Here is a 20,529-nt window from a genome sequence, read left to right as displayed (position 1 = left end):
GGTAAAACACACACACACACATACCCCACACATATATGTTCAAAGTAAATTTTTTTTATTAAAAAAGTTATTAACTGATATTTTTACACCGTATTTCAACTGTCAAGTTGAACAAACAAGTATTCAAGAATGGAATCTGTATGTGCACTCATTGGCACAAAAGTTTAAGAACAAAATTAAAATTAAGCTGAGAGTCTGTATGTCATAAATTCATATTGATCTATATCTCAATATGTTTGTGGAATGTATCCCACCATAGATGTATATGTCTATAGAGTTATATTTATATCTCCAAGTTCATCTCACTGACCTTGAATACCCGAGTATCGAGTCATTGCTCTTGTACTATTTGGATCTAATATCTACTTATCAAGGAGATCATTCACCTTAAAAAAAAAAAAAGAAAGAAAGAAAGAGGGGCTGGGAGTTTTCCCTAGTGGTAGAGTGCTTGCCTAGCATGCACAAAGACCTGAGCTTGATTTCTCAATACCATATATACATAGAAAAAGCCAGAAATAGTGCTGTCATTCATGGTAGAGCTCTAGCCTTGAGAAAGCCCAAGGACAGTGCGCAGGCCCTGAGTTCAAGGCCAAGGACTGGCAAAATAAATAAATAAATTCATCCAGGGCATTAAACATGGGATATATTTAGAACTAGTATTGTCTAGTAGAAATATAATCATATTACATTCATAAACTGCTTTGTTATATGGCAACTCCTTATTTCCTTAAATACAATAAAAAAATTAAACAAATTATAATCAGAGACACATTATATAATAATTTTAAAATAGCTATATTTTAAAAGGCAAAGGACACTAGAAAAATTAACTAATTTAACTCCAAGTATTATAATTTTACCACTCTAATCCCTATAAAAATTTTGAAATGCCTTATACTTTGTGTGTGTATTCAATAAAAGCCAGTGTATATTTTGCACTCATGGTGAATCGTAAAATCAGAATGACTCCCTTTCAAGTGTTCATAACTCTATAAGGCTGGTGGCCACCACTCAGTACAAGGCAAATCTAGTCTGATGTAACTTTCTTAAGAGGTTTCTCAAACTCACTTCATGGATTTGTTACTGGCTTGTAACTTATCTCTCCTCTAACATTGTTTCAAAATCATCAGGGGAAGACCTCAAGTCCTTGCTGACTGTAGCCCATCTTTAGCCTCTCAGTGATATCCTACCATCCTGTGAGGGATGCTCAGAAGAAAGGAGCTGGAGGGCTCTGGTCCTATCCTTGAACACTGATCTTACGGCCCTCTTCTTGATCTTTGGCTGCCACTATGAGGTAGCTAGTGGTACTGCAGCCTTTGATCTCCTTCCTACTCGATGGTGAACACAGCCTATTTCAGCAAGGCTGCAGTAAACATGCTCATGGTAACTGCTCTCTATTCCTCAGGAGCTGGACAGTGCATGTGGCATATACACAGGTGGTCTATGCCAATAGTTTATTGTCTAGAATCCCGTGATAAATTTTGAGTGTAGAAATATAACTTCGTAACATTTGATTAGTTATTAAGGCTTTCTTGATTATGCTATGATTTAGAGCTAAGGTTTGTTTGACTCTTTTTCAACGTAGCTGGCTGGGTGTCCTGGTCACCACTGTCTCCACCACCACTACCATCATCATCATCATCATCATTGTTATCTCCCTTTAGAATTAACCACAGCTTCTATTCTGCTGCGCCTTTCAACCCAAGCCAGCCCTCACTCACTTTTCTACCTCTTCAAAGACATAAAATTCAATTAACCTGTCTACCCATTCTTAAAATTGCACTTTATCGTCAACTACTCTTTCCATTACTCCTATTTCTGAAGAGATAAACTCTGTTCTGTGTCTGGTTTTGCTCGGCACTCTATCCCAGTATCTAATTCAGGCCTGACAGGCATAACAATGAATACTGACTGTAATGACACACAGGCATTTAAACATCTTGCAGCTCAGGCCTAGAATGCATGCTAAAAATGCACAAAGCCCTGAACTCTGTCTCCAGCACCAACCAAAATAAGACACTTGTTGTTTTGGTTTTTTATTAAAAGATTTTATTAACACTGATTTTTTGCATCGCATTTCAAATGCCAAGTTTAACAAACAAGTATTCAAGAACGGAATCTCTATATGTACTCACTGGCAGATAAATTTAAGGACAAAATTAAAAATTAAGCTGGGAGTGTATGTGTCATAGATACACATCGATCTATGTAATATATCATTACGTCTATAGAACATATATCCCATCATAGATTTATGTCTATGTAGTTATATTTATATCTCCATGTCAATGACCTTGAGTACTCTGGTATTGAGTCATTCATTGCTCTTGTACTGTTTGGATCTAATATCCACGTATCAAGGAGACCGTGTGCCTTTTGTTCCTTAGGTCTTGACTTATCTCACTCAACATGATTTGCTCTAGTTTCATCCACTTCCCAGCAAATACCATTATGCTATCTTGTCTGTTGGCTATGTAGAATTCCATTGTATATATGTACCACATTTTTTGTATCCATTCATCTGTAGTGGGGCATCTGGGTTGTTTCTACCACTTGGGCTTTGTGAATAGTGCAGAGATGAACATGGCTGTGCAGGTGTCCTTATCCTATCTTGGGTTATGATGCTCAGGGTAGATGTCTAGGAGTGGTATGGCTGGCTGGTAGGGAAGGTCTATGTTTAGTTTGGGGGGAACCTCCAAACTGCCTTCCATAGTAGCTGTTCTAGTTTACATTCCTCCCTGCAGTGTAGTAGGGTTCCTCTTTCTCCACATTCCCCACCAGTATTTGTTGTAAGACACTTGCTTTTGAAAAGTAATTACTAGTTCAGAAAAGGCAAATTAAATAAAGGAGAAAGCAATAGAAACACAATTCTTCATCAGTAATAACATTGTAACATTGTTGAAACATGCATAAGTATAAGCAAACCAAAGAGATAAAAAGAAACTGCAGTCTAAGAGGTAATTAGCAATAGCACTTGGTTGCTTTTTTTTCCTCTTACACTTTTGTATATTTTCCAGATTAGTAGGATATTGTTTTCAGTTTTAAAATATTAATAAATAGCCAGGCACCAGTGGCTCACCCCTGTAAACCTAACTGTTTAGGGAGATGATACCTGAGGATCAGAATTCAAATCTAGTCTAGGCAATAAAGTCTGAAAGATTCTTCTATTCAATTTATTAGTAAAAAGCTGGAAATGGAGCTGTGGCTCAAGTGGGTAGAGCACAAGCCTTGAGCACAAAAGCTAAGGGAGAATGCCCAGGCTCTGAGTTCATATCCTAGAAGCAGCATTTTATATGTATATGTATATATATGCACACATACACACACATATATATACACATATACATATATGCATAGATTCACATATATTCATATATACACTCACAGATATTCATGGATACATGAATAAATCTTAAATATCTCATTTCTAAGTGCTTCTCTCCTTGATAGTTTTCCCCTGTGTATTGATGATAGTTAACATTAGTAGTGAGAAAAATTCCTATTAATATTCACTGTCCAGGGTCTGCAGAATTGCATTTTTCAATTTACATATGAAAGCTATACATAATGAAGAAATCAGGATATTTGCTTTAAACAGCACAGCAGGCTGAAGATACAAGTACAGAATCCTACCCTGTCTCCATCCCTATATGTCACAATGTGTAACAAGAATGAGACACATTAAATAAGAAGAAATAGAAAGTCACAGCTGTAAGGACTAAAGACAATTTTGATTTTTTAAATCATTTTTAATTTGAAATTTGATAGGGAAGGGGGGAAAACCAAGATGGGTGAGGGGGTGGGGGGGAGGGTAATGGGTACCAAGACATGTGAAAGGGTATCAATGTATGTGAATTAATGCACCTTCTATCTGGCAAATATCATGTAACCCTTTTACTAATTACAATAAAAAATCATTTTTAAATTTTCTTCAAAAGACCTTTGACTAGTGCCAACTAGATGTGTGTGTGTGTGTGTGTGTGTGTGTGTGTGTGTGTGTGTACATACTAATTGCTCTCATGCTTTTTTATTTTTGTTTTACTGCTGCAGTGGGAAGTTGGAGAAGGGAATTCACTTTTTTTTGTCTGTTGTGGGGCTTGAACTCAGGATCTGGGCACTGTCCTTGAGCTCTTTTGCCCAATACTACCACTTTGAGCCACAGCTCCACTTTCAGTTTTCTGGTGCTTAATTGGAGAGAAGTATCTCACAGATTTTCCTGCACAGCTGGTTTTGAATTGTCATCCTCAGATCTCAGATTCCAGAGTAGCTAGGATTATAGGGGTGAGCCACCTGGTGGGATTCATGTTTATTTTTCCTAGTTGAGCAGAGAATAAGCTAAAAAGAAAATGTTTTAGCAACTAAGACTCATCATCCACTCAATCCAGATTTTTAAGTGGAAATCACCAATTTCATTTACATCTAATCAGCCCATCAATAATTCTTTAAAATATATATTTTATTAGCTACCTTATTGTTATTATAAAGTTGATATCCACGGAGATTATAATTCCACAAGTCAGGTTACACCGGGTTTGATTCCGTGGTACCACATACATAGAAAAAAAGCTGGAAGTGGTGCTATGGCTCAAGTGGTAGAGACCTAGCCTTGAGAAAATCCAGGGACAGTGCTCAGGCCCTGACCCCAAGCCCAGGACTGGCGAAAAAAAAATGACAAAAGGGAATAAACCAAAGGAAAGAAAATAAAAAAGAACTAACTGCAAACAGTACAATAACAACAGGAAACAAACCTCTTGTTTCCATTTCTCATTCCAATAAGCATCATTTTTTATGGTCATATGAACACAACTATTGAGTCATTGAGATCCTCTCCAAAGAATATCCTCCTTTGTTTTCACTGTGAAAATGCTTAAGAGTACTGTTTAATTAATCATGTCCAAGTGTAATTGTTTGTCATTTAATATCCATTGGATTAATTTGATGATTATAGACATACTCTAGTTATTACAAATGAGGGAAGCTGTGCATCCTGTGTTTCTTTGGGTCTAGCTTATTTCACTTAATGTGATTTTTTTCCCCAACTTATTCCATTTTTAAGGTTTATTTTTAGAGATGACTATCCATGGCTTTTGTCAATATTAATGGAGTCCCAAAAACCTCTCTTTTAATGATTAGGGTATGAGCACATATCTTTATACTACTTAGCCCAACTAATGTGGGCTAAGCAGTATAAACCATTATCAGTTGGCTAGAGATGAGTTGCTCATGTAACAAAAAATGTGTTTGCTAATGGGAAAATAACTGACCAACTTTGAATCTGAACTTTTAAGTCCAGCCCCCAGAGTATTAATTTTTTGTATTTACATTTATTTTTATGTAATTGTGCAAAGGGGTTTCAACATATCAACTTATGACCACAATGCATGTTGATTAGTGTTACCTTCCATCATTCTCCCCAATCTTTCTCAACCCCACTGATTCCCCCATGTTACCTAGCTTCATTTTCACTTACGTATATTGAATATCAAGGCTTTTTGCCCACCATCCTTCTTTCCACTCATCAGACCCCTCCTCTCAAAATCCATACTCCCCTTGACAAGACATACATTAAGAATATCAGGTAACTGATATTCTTTTGTTCAATTGTCAGTTAATTGTACAAGCTTTACACTGTGGGAATCTACCCTTTTTTCTACCATATTTTAGTCTGTTTGACTGTGCATATATGCTCAAAGAAAATCAAAATAGTATTGCTGTTAACTTTATTGCATCTATATCATCTTTACTTTTCAGTAAGTAGATATAATTTTTCAAAAATGTAGTCAATTCCCCAACGTTTATGTTGTTCTTCCAAAGCATCCACTTTCTCAAGGCAACGAATATTGCATTTTGTCCCTGAAACAACAAAGGAAACAAGTTAAAATGCTAGCGGATGCCTTCCTAGATATCTTAAATGATTTTTTAAATGTGGACTGTGGATTTTTTGTATAGGCTCACATCTGTATTCCTAGTTACTCAAAAGGCTGATATCTGAGGATTTAAGTTTGAGGCTACACCAGGCAAAAATGTCCACGATACAATCCTCTTACATCCAATTAACTACTAAAAGGCAGGAGTGGAGGTGTGGCTCAAGCTCATAGAGTGCCAGCTTTGAACAAAAAAGCCAAGTGAGAGCTCCAGTTCAAATCCACTCATTTTTTTTGTACGTATGTACTGAGATCTTTCTCTTTTTTTTTTCTGATGAAAAATGCCAAGATGAAATTTTCTGAATTATTATTCACACTTATCAATACCTCCTCCACAAAAAAAGAATATAATATCTCCCTAAAAACGTTCAAGTGGGGGCCTGGAGTTTGGCCTCGAGGTCAAGTGCGTGCCCAGCATGCACGAAGACCTAAGTTCAATTCCTCAGTACCGCACACATAGAAAAAAAGCCAGAAATGGTGCTGTGGCTCAAGTGGTAGAGCTCTAGCCTTGAGAAAGCTCAAGGACAGTGCCCAGGCCCTGAGTTCAAGACCCAGACTGGCAAAAAAAAAAAAGTTCAAGTTATGAGCCAGGAGTGTGGCCTAGTGGTAGAGTGTTTCCCTAACATGCATGAAGCCCTACTAGGTTCAATTCCTCAGTACCACCTACATAGAAATGGCTGAATGTGGTGCTGTGGCTCAAGTGGCAGAGTGCTAGCCTTGAGCAAAAAGTGTCCAAGGGCAGTGCCTAGGCCCTGAGTTCAAGCCCCAGGACTGGCAAAAAAAAAAAAAAAAGGTTCAAATGGAGGAACAAAGGGTGAACAAAGGTAGCAGTGGTACTCACTAGAGAATATGCTGACAATGAACTATGTGACTTCTGGGTGGAGATAGCAGGGAATAACTGGGAGAGAGTAAAAGAAGGGTGATATTATCCAAAAAGAAATGTATTCATAGTGCCCAGGCCCTGTGTTCAAGTTCCAGGACTGGAAAAAAAAAAAGAAAGAAAAAAAGAAATGTACTCATTATCTGGATTATGAAACTATAACTCCTCTGTACATTAACTTTAACGTAAAATATTTTTATTGTTACTATAAAGGGTTTTTAAGAGTGTACGACAGGTAAAAAGGCATTGGTCTATTTCCTAGGATATGACAGTCTTGCATTAAACAATGTGAGCCCGGTGCTAGTGGTTCACACCTCTAATCCTAGCTACTTAGGAGGACAGATCTGAGAATCACAATTGAAGCCAGCCTGGGTAGGAAGAAGCCCATGAAACTATCTCCAATGAACCATGAAAAGGCCAGAAGTGAAGCTGTGGCTCAAGTGACAGAGTGCTAACAAAAGAAGCTTAGAATCAGTGCCCAGGCCCGAGTTCAAGCCCCAGGACTGGCGAAAAACAAACAAATTAATGAACAAAAAACCAATATGTATTTAAAAAGTTTTTTGGTGATTCTGAGGATTAAACTTAGGGCTTTGTGCATGCTAGACTAGCATCGTACTACTGAGTTGCATCCCTAGCCTTCTACCTTTAATTTTTTATATACTTTAGTTATGTATTAATAGTTTCATTGACATGTCAAAACAGTTAATTGGTGACATTTAAAATGCTTTTCTAAGACAAAGTCATGTCACATAGCCAAGTCTGGCCTAAAATGATTGATTCTCTGCTTCAGCATCCTGAGTGCTAGGATTACAGATGTGTACCACTATGCCCAGTTAATTTAAAAAGAGCATCACTGCTGGGCTCGGTGGCTCATGCCTGTATTCCTAGCTACTCAGGAGACTGAGATCTGAAGATGGGGTTCAAAGCCAGCCCAAGCACAAAAGGACCTGAGACCCTTATCTCCAATTAACCTCTAGAAAACCAGAAGTGGAGCTGAGGCTCCACTTCTGAGGACAGTAGCCTTGAGTTGAAGAGCTCAGGGACAGTGCCTAGGCTCAGAGTCCAAACCCCACGATCACAACAACAACAACAAAAATAAATATATAAAACAAAGAACATCACTTACCAAACAACCTTCTAATTTCAGCATCTGTAACATAAAATGGTGGACCTAGGAAAAAAGGAAATGTAGTGAACAATCCTTTCAATAACACTAAGTCTAAATAATTAAATGGTTATCACTAGCCCAAAATAGACTTATCTTCATGGATACCACTGTGATAAACTAGGAAAAGTAACTTTATCGATGCATCTGGATTAAGTCAGGAAGCTAGATAAAAAGAAAAAGAAAAAAATATGTAGGTTTACCTGCATGTTTTGTTGGATCATAAGACAAAACAGCCAGGAGGTAGTGGAACTCTTTTCTCAAGAGAGGCAACATGACATCCACATAACTAAAAAACACACGCACACAAAAATGAAAATATATCAGGAGACTGAGGTTTGAAGATCGTGGTTCAAAGCCATCCTGGACACTAAAGAATGTGAGACTTATTTCCGGTTAACCACTAGAAAACTGGAAGTGGGGCTGTGGCTCCAGGGGGAGGGCAGTAGCCTTGAGCTGCAGAACTCAGGGAAAACACCCAGGCCCAGAGTTCAAGTCCCGGGACTGAAAAAAAAATTAATGTACCATTTTTCTACACAGGCAGAGGCTAAAAGGAACTATCTTCCAGGTGATCCCCATCTGAGGTCACCGCAGAAAAACACACAGAGGCTCCTTCCAGCCTAATGTGGTGGTCGTGGGCTGGAGGATGAGAGGGGTGATGTCGATCGTGTACTTCCTGAAGGACTGTCATGCTTCTGTTTGCTCAAGGCAGTGGCCCCAGACTATGCTGGTTATCAAAACCACCTATGAGTGCCAAAGGAAAGGGTGCTTGAGCTCCATTCCACAGATGGATTTGGTAGCTTTTTTTCTGAGACCCAGGAATGGCTGCAGTTTAACAACGGTCCTGAGAAGAGAAATGGAAGTGGAGGAATGGCTCAAGTGATCTAGAATGCCAGCCTGAAGAAAAAAAAAATATATATATATATATATATATATATATATATGCACACATCACCCCACTGGCTTATATTAGGCAATATTAGGCAAGAGAAACACAGAAGAAATCATGTGAGTACTTGATAATGTCTGATGGTAGCTGGTGGTAAAGCACTAGTATATTCATAGCATATTAGAGTATATATTAGATACTAATAGTAGATTATATTTTAGATTGATTTATTAGTAGTGATGGCACTAAGATAAAGCATTGTATCTCAGTACTGAGGTCAAGTACTGTACTAACATACTAAGTACTAAAATACTAAGTGTTTCTGCTGGTTCAAAGTAAGTGGTCAGTGTATCAACAGAGCAAAGGTGATTTAGGATGCACTTGGAACTATGACCCCTGGCACATACCAGTGCAGATAGCAGAGCTGGGAACTAGGGAGGACAAAGACCCTGCAACAAAACCTGAGCTGGCATTCCTACGAGTCCAAATGAGGCCTCGCTGTTCCTAGTCAACCATGAATTAAGAGGCTTAGACTCCACTTTGACGGTCTTTCTATCTAAGGCTCACATAGGTGCGGCCTACTAGGATACAGTACATTTTCCCTGCACTTTGTACAGCACATTTCATTCATTTGTTTGCAGGGTTGACTGAGTTTCCTATGTGCTAAAACCAAACTGTGCCCAACACTGGGGAAATAGCTGTACACCGTGTACTGGGCCTGCCCTTGCCTTGCATCTGGTTACCACCAGTTTGATGGATGTGCAAACACAGGTGTTAAGAATAACCAGTGTTTTGTGATTTGTTAGAATTATTTCCTTCCTTTCTTTCCTCTCTCTTTCGCTCACTATCTCCCTCTCCTCCTTCCTTCTCCCATTCTGCCTCTCTCTCTCTCCCTCTCTTTCAGACAAAGTTCTGCTATGTAGCCCAGGCTGGCCTCAAAGTCACATATCCTTCTGCATTAGCTTTCTGAGTGCAGAGATTATAGGCCTATGCTACTGTACTCGGCTCATATATTTCATTTCTTTTTGCTCCCATGGCAACTTTTTGAAATAGTCTGATGTATGGATCAAGAGCAAGCTTGGAGAGTTAGAATCTCAACTTTGTCATGAACAGTGCTTGGCACAGGGCAAGAATCCTCAGGTCTTACTGGTGGTAAAATGTCCCAATTTTGCAGAGTAGTAAACTGAGGGAAGTAACAGAGTCCCACACTTTCTACACAGATCTTTAAAGAGAAATTATAATACCTGTCTAGAACTCAGCCCAAGACACAATTAACAAAACCAAATCATTTACCGTTTGCGATCATCTGGATTGATGGCGACTAAGGCTCCTCTATCCCAAATCCTGTCAAACTGGCCAATATTTGCCCTACCAGAGAGAAGGGGGTGGGGGGAGAATGTAACTTGTTTTATATGGAAATGTCAAACCTTGAGCACGATGCATCTTGTTTTTCTTGTTCCAGTTCATCTAGGAATTAGAATCTCATGTTGATTTTTTTCCCCTTCAGTCTACATGGCAGTAGTTTATTTCCTTATGACTGGGAAGCACAAAGTAGGGACAGATGGCCGTGTGTAACACCTCCTGGCTCAGCTCAGTATCAGAGACTCGCAGGAGAGATCTTGCCTCTTCTGCACCTTGGGTTTTGTTTTTGTTACAGATATAGGAGCAAGGTAGAAGATTCCACTTTCTTCAATCTATTTCTCCCATTCCTAGTTTGGGGCACAGTAATGTTTGCCATTTTCATATTCATATTCAGTTTATAGCTGAGGCTGTTGTAATTGTAGAAGAGCAAGTCAAATCCATGTTTCATGAATGCTGTGCAAATGGATGGCAGTGATGAGCCTGACAAGGAAGTACCCACTCTTAAAAAATACACAGGGGCCAGGAGTGTGGCCTAGTGGTAGCGGCTTGCCGAGCATGCACGAATGCCTGGGTTTATTCCTCAGTATTATATACACAGAAAAAGCTGGAGGTGGTGCTGTGGTTCAAGTGGTAGAGTACTAGCCTTGAGAAAGCCCAAGGACAGTGCCCAGGCCCTGAGTTCAAGCCCCAGTCCTACCTTGGAAGGTCAAAAATGCTGCAACAGTACAAGGAAATGTTCCCCGAAGAACTCTGGAATGACACAAGAAAGAAAAAACAATTGTTTTCTACTTAATTTGGAAGTATCTGAACGGCCAAGGAAAGCAAAGCAGCCCTAAGTAAAAGGCTTGGAGGTAGAGAATGCATACTCAACACAATTAATAACTCCATTGCACATTAGCAGTTCCTTATTCCTTAAAAACCTGTGTGGGGTTCTTCTGGGCCAATTCGAGTAGGAAAAGGAACTATAAAAAAGGTTAAGGAACATTAACCTCAACAATGAGTTATAACTTGTTTCAGAGCTTGTTAACATTCTAGAAGTGTTTACTTAAGCAAAGTCCTGACATTTTTCACTCTGCTAGAGATAAATCCATAGGTCAATTTCCAGTCATGTTGACACAGCATGATTTTATATTTATACATAGAGAGTATACATCATATATATATGTTTGTATATGCGTGTGTACATGAGCCTTGTGCTCTTGTTTGTTTTTACTTTTTTCTATCAAAGGGTCTACCATTTGATCCACATCTCCACTTCTGGTTCTTTGCTTGTTAATTCAAGATAAGAGTTTTGTGGACCTTTCTATGCAGGCTAGCTTTGAACCCTGATCCTTAGATCTTAGCTTCCTGACTAGCTCACATTACAGTATGTGGCTTTTAAAAGCTATCCAGGGAAAGTGTACTTTTCCTGCTTTCTCTTAATTATTAACTTATTTATTAAAAACAGCTAGTGGACTGATCCCTATCCTTGTTCTAGCTAATGTAGGTGAATTGGAAACAGACTTTCCTCACAGTGAGGTTGGCCTGTGGGGGCAGGCATGGGCATAGAGAGACATGATGACACAGAATAGCCTGTATGGTTATGGTTGTGTGCCTGCGAACAATGTAAACGTAGGAGCCAGCAGGGGACTGCTTGGGTGCCTTGCGGATGGTTGACCCAGAGATGACTTCTGATGGGGTACCTTGATGTACCTGCTAAGATTTAAGTGGGAGGCAGGGTGAAAGTACATTCCAGCAGGGTAATATGGGGGCAGATTAGAGGGAGTCTTGGAGCTTGGAGTGAGGAGCTGGGTAGGTGACATGACAGGACATGCCTAATTTGATTCTGAAATGAATTGTCAATACAGGTTCCCAAGTAGAGGAGAAAGGGTCCTTGGAGACCATCCTAGAAGCAATATGGGGGTCCATCCAGGTAGGAGGCACCCTGGAGGCAGGGAAAACATGCAGTGGATCTTAACTTTGGCTGCAGACTGGAACCTCTAGGCAGCTTTGGCCAGTACTGGCCTCTGATAGGGTCTCAGAAAATGCTTGTTAACAATACTAAGAAAAAATGGGATGAGTTGGGAATGTAGCTCAACAGCAGATTCTTGCCGAGCATATGCAAGGCACTATGCTTCATCCCCAGCACCCATGCAAAGAAGGAGGGAAGGAAGGAAAAGAAGAAGGAATGATTGAAGCAACCTTGGAATACATTGATTTGACTGCAACTTACACATATTCATATACACACGCGTGCACCCTATAATGAATCATTTATTTATTTACTTATTATGAGACTCAGTATATAAATAACCAAGGTTAAGACTTGAACTTCCAGTCCACCTGCCCCAGCCTTTAAAAGGCTGAGATACTATCTATATTGGTTTGCTTTCTGTGTGTGTCTATATGCTAGTCTTAGGGCTTGAACTTAGCGTCTGGGCACTATCCCTGAGCTTTTTTTTTTTTTTTTTTTGCCAGTCCTGGGTTTGAGCTCAGGGCCTGAGCACTGTCCTTGGACTTTCTCAAGGCTAGAGCTCTACCACTTGAGCCTCAGCACCACTTCCGGCTTTTTTCTATGTATGTGGTACCGAGGAATCGAACCCGGGTCTTCATGCATGCTAGGCAAGCACTTTAACCACTAGGCCAAACTCCCGGTCCCTCCCTGAGCTTTTTATGCTCAAGGATAGCAGTATACTACTTGAGTCAGAGTCACAGCTCATTTTCTTGGTTTTCAGTGGCTGATTAGAGATAAAGAGTCTCACAGATTTTCTTGCTTGGGCTGGCTTTGAAGTACAACACTCATATCACAGCCTTTTGAGTAGCTAGGGTTATAGTCTGGAGTTCCTGGCATCCAGTTAATCCCTAGCTCCTTACCATATATAATGTCTTGGCAATTCTGTGTGGTATTAAGGGGTCCTTACTCATGCAGAGAAAAATATGATAGAGTTATGGAAATGGTTGTTTACCAAAATCAAAACACACCTTAAATACTGTGGCACCAGGAATTTCGGTGATTGGTTCTTCCGAGTAAGAAAGATTCTGCTCTTTAAAAAATTCCTGTATCCCAAGTTTACTGATTTCCACACCAACCACACTGTGGCCTCGGTCTGCAAACCTGCACAAGATCATAATCATACTTAAAATTTCATTTCAAATATCCTAGTAAGTAAAGAGGTATAGTGTAACAATCATATATTTTCTTTACTGGACATGGAATATATAATTCAGTGGTAGAACACATGCCTATCGTATGCTAGGCCCTGGCATAGGTTCAGTCAAAGGTTGAGGGGGGAGGTCGACAAGGGAAAGGAGAAAGAAGGGAAGGCATTAGAGGAGGAAGGATAAAAAAAAAACTCAAGTATTTTCTTTAAGTGAGTCATATGAATCCAGCTGCACAAGTTTTCATTGGGATGTAAAATAGTAGGTCTGTATTTCCTTATAGCTCATGTTATTTGCAATTCTGAAGAATTGATTTATAAGGCTATAGGTAAATAATGAACATTTGGAGAGTTGTATCTTAGCTTGCTGATTTAATATAAATGTATTTGACTGGATGAACTGCCTTTTCAATTCCTCTAACTTAGTGCTGTTCAGGAAAACTTTCTAAGTTAATGGAAATTTCTATATCTGTGTCTGCAATGCAGCAGCTATTAACCACAGAAGTTATTGAGCTCCTGAGATGTGATTAGAATATTGGAGGAATGAAATTTAAAGTTTTATCTAGGTTAAGTTTAAATAGGGTAGTGGTCCATGCTTATAATTCCAGCCCTTGGAGGGTTGAAGCAGTAGGATCATAAGTAAAGGCAAGCCTAGGCTATATAGTAAGCCCTTATCTCAAAAAAATTAATAACGAAGAAATAGATTATCATGTGTGGGTGGCTCACAACTACTGGCAGAACACACAACTTTCAAACATTAGTATCCAAATCTATAACAACTTCATAATTTCTACTTACATACAATAAACATCCAAAAACGTATTTTAATACCATGTATAACTCGTTGCCATTTTTTTTCCTGGTAGAATCCACATTTTGGGAGGAGGACTCATATTGATATACAGCTTGATATCTTTACCTAACGTTTCTTGCTGACAAAGAGCACACAGATGGAAATGTGAGCTTTCCAGGCAGCTCAAAGTGTTCCCGAGTCTGTCGACTGAGTTAGAATCACACGCATATTCTCAAAACAGGAACAGCACTGACTGTACCGCCCATGCGCACAGCGCGGGCAGAGGGGAACACTCGCTAGTTCTACAGTGCTGGGTACTACCTTGTTTTATTATTCAAGTTAAATAAAAAGAAAGGAAAAAATTCTGATTTGTCTTTCTTATATCCTAGGAACCTAACACACAGCATAGAGCAACTTGTAAAATTACTTATTCATTTTTGAAGTTATACAAAGTAAACAAAGATGTCACCCACAGAAGGTGCCTATATTTCTATTTCTCAGCAGTGCACAGAAATAGGAGGCTTAGCCTACCATAGCATGGTATGGAAACAAAGCAACCCCCCCCCCACATGCCCAAGGAATAGATTTTTTTTTTCACGTCTGTCATGTAAATATTCACTCAAAGAATTAATCACCAAAAACAAGTGTGCTAATTCTTATCTGCTCATACCATTTCATCTCAACTGCTTTTCCACAAAGAGGAAAAAATACCCTCAGTCCATTCTGGCCATTAAGAAAAGTCTCCAGATACTTCTTTAATAACCTGGGAAGGAAAAGGTAAAGTATTATAGTTTGTTTGAATGAGCTCCAAGGCACAGAAGGAGCAGGGTTGTATGATCCTGGGAACCTTTCCCGTCAGACCTCACCTTACACCAACCTCAGTTTACCCATCATGAAACAGGACTTGCTCAGTCATGCAGCTCATTAGTGGCACATCTGACTTAACACCTGGGGTTTTCCTGATGCATAATGACAACTTTAAAAGCATCTTCTTTCCCCTTAGTTATGTTTTAAAATTTTGTGTATTAAGCTCCAAATGTTTATCTTAAAAATGGTATGGAAAGGGAGCCCTGGGACCCATACATTTGTCAAGAGTTACTGTGTGGAAAATTCTCTGAGTTTAACTCCCACACTTCATGTCCTTGGCAATGTTGTGGGTAAGGCCATCCCCATCAGAACCACACCCTGGTTTTTGAAGATGCTTCAACCTGTACTCTGCAAAAATGTCATAATGACGGCAATGCTGGCGTCCCCTGGGAGGGTGGGGTGTTCAGCGGGAACAAGGTCCATTCATAAGAACCAGTTGTTCATTTTTTTAAATTGTCGAGGTAATGTGTAGAGGGGTTACAGTGACATTCGTCAGTGACATTACTTCTCATACATTGATACCCTTTCTCATGTTTTTGTCCCCAATTCTCTCCCCTCACCCCCTTCCAATCATCTTGTTTCCTATTTCAAATTAACAAATAAACATTTGTAAAATATACCAGGTAACAAAGTTATACATAGTAACAATATGAGATTAACTAAAGGGCAAAAAAAAGAAGAGAAATAACATAGTATATTAAGAACATCAATCACTCAAGATAAAGCTCTTGTTTCCATATCCTGGAGATCCTTTCATTTAGTCTGTGCCCAAGTTTTGATCTAGTGTAATCCTCTGCTAGGAGAGTCCTAGATGTATACTAATTATTACAAATGAGGGAAACCATTAAGCCAATGTTCCTTTGGTTTGGCTTACTTCACTTAATATGATTTTTTCCAAGTCTTTCCATTTCCTTACAAATGGGGCAATGACATTCTTTCTGATGGCAACACAGAATTCCATTGTGTATAAATACCACATGTTCTTGATCCAATCATCTACTGAGGGGCATCTGGGTTGAAGAACAAGTTTTTATTATCAGCATTCTATTATAAATCAGTACTGGTCCCATCATGTGTCCTGATGGCTTCAAAGATGGTTCTGCCATCTTTGTGCAGTTGCCTGGCCCACTTGTTAATTTCTCTCCAAGTCTCTTGTTCACCAATGACATATGACTTTTCTTTTCTTGTGTGGTTCTAGGGGTTGAAGTCAGGTCCTAATACTTGAGCCATGACCCCCATTCCTCACAGGAAATACTTTACCATCAGAACACACACTGTTGTTGGAAAGTGGCCAGGTCAACACATATATTAGGAAAAAATATATTATATATAATATAATATACAGTAGAAAATACATGTGTGTATGTATAATTAATGAAATATATATAAACACACATATATATATATATAATATCTCTAAGATACTATCAATTGGTCTATGGGTTGTCATAGATGCAATTGGATTTCTGAGATGGTATGTAATAGGAGGAATTAAATGATACTTCTTAACAACCAATCTAATATTATACATTTATAATTTCCACTTCAGTTTCTGACATAGCCTTTCTGCCATAGAAGTATGTCTTACCAATTTCCTTTTTCTTGATGAAATCCAGTGTCACCGGTCAGCCACTTGGTTTGCCATTCTTCCAAGGTTAGCACTCGGGTTTGACATACCTCAGAATCAGGGAACTCTTTAATATCAAGTGATGCTTTTGTATCACCCATTGTTTGGGGACTCCTCTGTTTCCAATCCTGAATGGAAAACATTTGCAGGGTGGTCAAGTAAAGGCATTGCAACTCTATTGATGAGCTAAATGATTTAAAAAAAAACTTTATTTTCCTTGGCAGTCTCATTTTCAACTCCCACTAAAAAAAAACATATAAAATTGCTTGTCTTTAAGTCTGCTTCAACAATGGAACAGAATATATAACCTTGACTTAGGTTAAAAAAAAAAGGATGAGGAAATAAAAAAAAACTTTGCCATCCCAGTTTATAAATTTTGTAAGTTTAGATTTCTTCTAGCATCTTATTCTTTAAAATATATATTTGCTTCTATGCTTCAGTAGTTGTGTAATCCATACATTATGGAAGGATCAAAGATTTGTTACAAGGGTGAACAAGTGCATCCCTGACACTCACTAGATATTATGATGAAAATGAACTATACAACTTGTGGGAGACAGAGGTTGGGAGGGGAAAAATAGAACTAGGAGAAGTGGGAAGAAGTGATATTGTTAAAAAAGAAATATACTCATACCTGATTTGTATAACTGTAACCTCTCTGTACATCATCTTTACCATAAACAAATTCTCTTAAAAAAACACTAAAATAAGACTTATTATGAACAAGAGACAACCTCCTTTTACCTTTCAGGCAAATCATACTACTTTGGCTAACATACTTGCTTTCTCTTTGCCACACCCTTCACTTTGGGCTTTTTACCCATTAATTGGGGAAAAAAAGTCTCATGGATCTTTCTGATTGTCTTGGCTTTGAACCATGATCAATACACTCTCAATCTTATACATCACCAGATATTTTATTATTTTCATCTTCTTGGGAAAACTTTTCCTGGGCTTGAACTAGGACCTTGTACTTGTAAGGCAATAACTTTCTCACTCTAGTTATGCCCTCTGGCCCTTTTGGCTTTATTTCTTTCAGCCTCCTATGCTTCCTGCATAATTAGGACTCTAGATATGAACCACCCGTACCTGGCTTATTCATGGTGCCCTGATAACTCTTATGGGCTGGCCTCAAACTGCAACCCTCTGCCTTTCCCTGTCAAGTAGCTGGAATTATAGGCACAAGCAACTATATCTGGCCTACCTTGGCTAGTCTTGACTCTTGGTAGTTACCTAGCTAGACCCTAGAGAATTCCTTCTTGCCTGCATCTTCTGTCATCTCCACCCCATATTGTGGGGATTTTTTTTGCACTTAGTTTGTTGTTGTTTATTTGTTCATTTTGGGCCTTAAACTCAGGGCCTGGGTGCTGTCCCTGAGCTGTTTGGCTGGGGCTAGCAATTCTACCCCTTTGAGTCATAGCTCCATCTTTGATTTTCTTCCTGCCTGGGTTGGCAGATCTCAGCCTTCTGAGTAGCTAGGATTACACTTTGAATGAATAAAATGTCTAGATTAACTGATGAAGCTTTGTCTGGTATAAAGTCCATGGCTAGAAACACTGGACTGTCTTCTACAGAAGAAAGCACAAAAAGAGACAATCGGAATACATTCAAAAGAAAAGAGCCCGATGTGCAGTCAGAATTCTAAAGGGTCAGTACTGGTGCATCACTTGCTGATATAATGGCCCAGAAGAATCAGAAACCAGAAGTGAGAAAGGCTCTCACAATGAAAGCACGCTATCTGGGCTGCCAAGGAAGCAAAAAAAGACTAAGCAAGCATCCAAGAAGACAGCAATAACTGCTGTTTAGTGCAGAGAAGGCATCCTGCCATGAGAAGCCCCGTAGGGCTTTCACTTTGACATGTCCATATGTGCACAGTATCCACCAATTTAGACTCATCCCCTTACTCTCCTCATCCCCTCAGCCTCCATTATCAGGCTACTTGAGTCTGTGAAATTCTTTATCATGTATCCACTTGCTTTCTAAGTTCTAATTGTGTGTGTGTGTGTGTGTGTATTCTCTTCTATTTTCCCTCTCTCTCTCTCTATATATATATTTTTTTGCCAGTCATGGGCTTGAGCTCAGGGCCTGAGCACTGTCCTTGGACTTTCTCAAGGTTAGAGCTCTACCACTTGAGCCTCAGCACCATTTCTGGCTTTTTTCTATGTATGTTGTACCAAGGAATTGAACCCGGGTCTTTGTGCATGCTAGGCAAGCACTCTACCACTAGGCCAAACTCCTGGACCCTCCCTCTATATTTTTATATTGCTTTGTACCATTGAAGGAAGGATCCAAATCATTCTACACTGTCGTCTGTATTTTCAAATAATCTTCTCATTGCTTATTTAAATTAATTATTTAGTTATGGGGGGGGTATGGGAAAATACAAAGGGAACTGAGAAAGAAGAATATGGAAACAAACTCACAGATCTATCTGATCATTTAAGGGACTGCTTGCCCTAGCAACATTAAGAACAATAGATCACTGCTATCCTAACATTTCCTTTCCTTTAGGCCACTAGTGGAACTAATTTAGTTTGCTGTGTATTATTTTGGCAGGTCAAAATTAGTGACTTACTAGTGGAATAGCAAACATCACACAGAGCAGGAATTTAATAAAAAGTTTTTCTTCGGTTGTAACTGTTTGGTTCCACTATGGTTAGGACTCAAAAAGAAATCATCCCCATCACTGTAATGAAATTCTCTTCTCAGCAGGTAGCAAACGATTTCTGCATAGGCCTCAACTGTGTCAGGAGTTTGCAGAGAGGTCAGCAGGAACCATCCAAAGCAAGTGGTTTGCACTCCCTTCACCCCACTCCCAACCTCTGTTTTTCTTTGGAAACTTTGGAACCAGAAGTCAGCCCTCCCTAAGAACTCTTTTACTGACAATAAAAAGGAAGCCTAATCTTTATCACAGAACAAGCAATTGCCCAAGTCTGGCCCACCCAAACCTCAACCATAGCAATACTGTAAACGCTGTAAACACAGTTTTGCAACTGGATCTCCACCTATTCTGGAGAAATAAAAACGTCTCTCTACACAACAGAAGGGCAAAGTGCGAGAACGGTAAAAGGCCTACTACAGGCAATCCCTCCTCATAAATGTTAATTTGCAATGTGCTTGTCAGCCCCATTCCTTCCTATCTTAAAAAAAAAACCAACTTTCTGCTGTGGTTTTATTTCCAGATTTGAAGAGTATCTTCCCTATGGTATAGATAATTTGGGAAGTTCTATTGAAAGCATTCCATACCCCTGTGTAACACACTACACACAGAGCACGCCTCAGAATATTTACAATGCCCCAGCCCTTCTCTGCTCACCCCTCTCAAAAGGATCACTTAAGTCTTCTGGCAATCTTTCTTCTTCTTCTTCCTTTTCGTAAAAGCTTAAACAAAAAGTCGTTAGTACAGAGCACTGTGTCTTGGGGTCATTAAAACCACGGCTCATTAACTATGCCACTTCATGATTCCCAGATCTTGCACCATCTCTAGGAGGGTGTAGCCGCGCCATCAGTGCTTTTTCAGGAAAGTCTACCCCTAGACAGTCTGTTCCAGTGCTACCAGTCCCACTCCTCACCTGCTCTCTCTGGGTTCCGGGGAAGGTGCCCTCCGTCTGCAACTCCGACTTTACTCTGCCAGCCTCCGGCCCCGCCCCTGCCTAAGGCACACCTTCCTACGCGAGGCCACGCCCTCTCACGCGAGGCCACGCCCTCTCACGCGAGGCCACGCCCCCTCCGCAGGCTCCCGGGTCTGCGCAGCGGCGGAAATGGCCGGGGCGGAGCGAGCGCCGCGCTGAAGGCAAGGGCGGGGAGCCTTTTGCTCACTGGTCCCGCTGGCTCCTCCTACCCCGGGTCACGTCGTGATAGGGGCGGAAGCGGTGGTGGCGGGGG

The 20,529-nt window shown here is 39.8% G+C and overlaps 1 protein-coding gene across 2 annotated transcripts; it reads right to left on the bottom strand.

Moving 5' to 3' along the window:
• Positions 1–5,706: 5,706 nt before the first annotated feature.
• Tpmt (thiopurine S-methyltransferase) lies at positions 5,707–20,285 on the bottom strand. 2 transcript variants are annotated; one of them, XM_090355412.1, is made up of 9 exons: positions 20,217–20,285; positions 16,606–16,772; positions 14,821–14,913; positions 13,182–13,314; positions 10,918–10,970; positions 10,152–10,226; positions 8,173–8,258; positions 7,931–7,975; positions 5,707–5,853 (listed from the first exon to the last, which is right to left on the bottom strand). In XM_090355412.1, the coding sequence occupies exons 2-9, from the start codon at positions 16,743–16,745 to the stop codon at positions 5,741–5,743; spliced, it is 738 nt and encodes a 245-aa protein (XP_090211538.1). In that variant the 5' UTR covers positions 16,746–16,772; positions 20,217–20,285; the 3' UTR covers positions 5,707–5,740. The 2 variants fall into 2 exon arrangements, with proteins under 2 accessions (XP_090211538.1, XP_090211539.1); XM_090355413.1 differs by lacking the exon at positions 20,217–20,285 and adding an exon at positions 19,961–20,057.
• Positions 20,286–20,529: the final 244 nt, after the last annotated feature.

This window comes from Megascapheus bottae, chromosome 22 (assembly GCF_031878675.1).
Source record: "Megascapheus bottae isolate mThoBot1 chromosome 22, mThoBot2.hap1, whole genome shotgun sequence".
Classification (NCBI taxonomy): Eukaryota; Metazoa; Chordata; class Mammalia; order Rodentia; family Geomyidae; genus Megascapheus; species Megascapheus bottae.
This window is presented reverse-complemented; position numbering and strand designations above follow the sequence as displayed.

Coding starts and splice junctions, on each gene's coding strand:
- Tpmt (XM_090355412.1), bottom strand. CDS start 16,745: ATGGGTGATACAAAAGCATCACTTGATATTAAAGAGTTCCCTGATTCT. Junction 8,259..10,151: donor AATCCAGATGATCGCAAACG/GTAAATGATTTG, acceptor TGTGTTTTTTAG/TTATGTGGATGTCATGTTGC. Junction 5,854..7,930: donor TGAAATTAGAAGGTTGTTTG/GTAAGTGATGTT, acceptor TTGTTGTTTCAG/GGACAAAATGCAATATTCGT.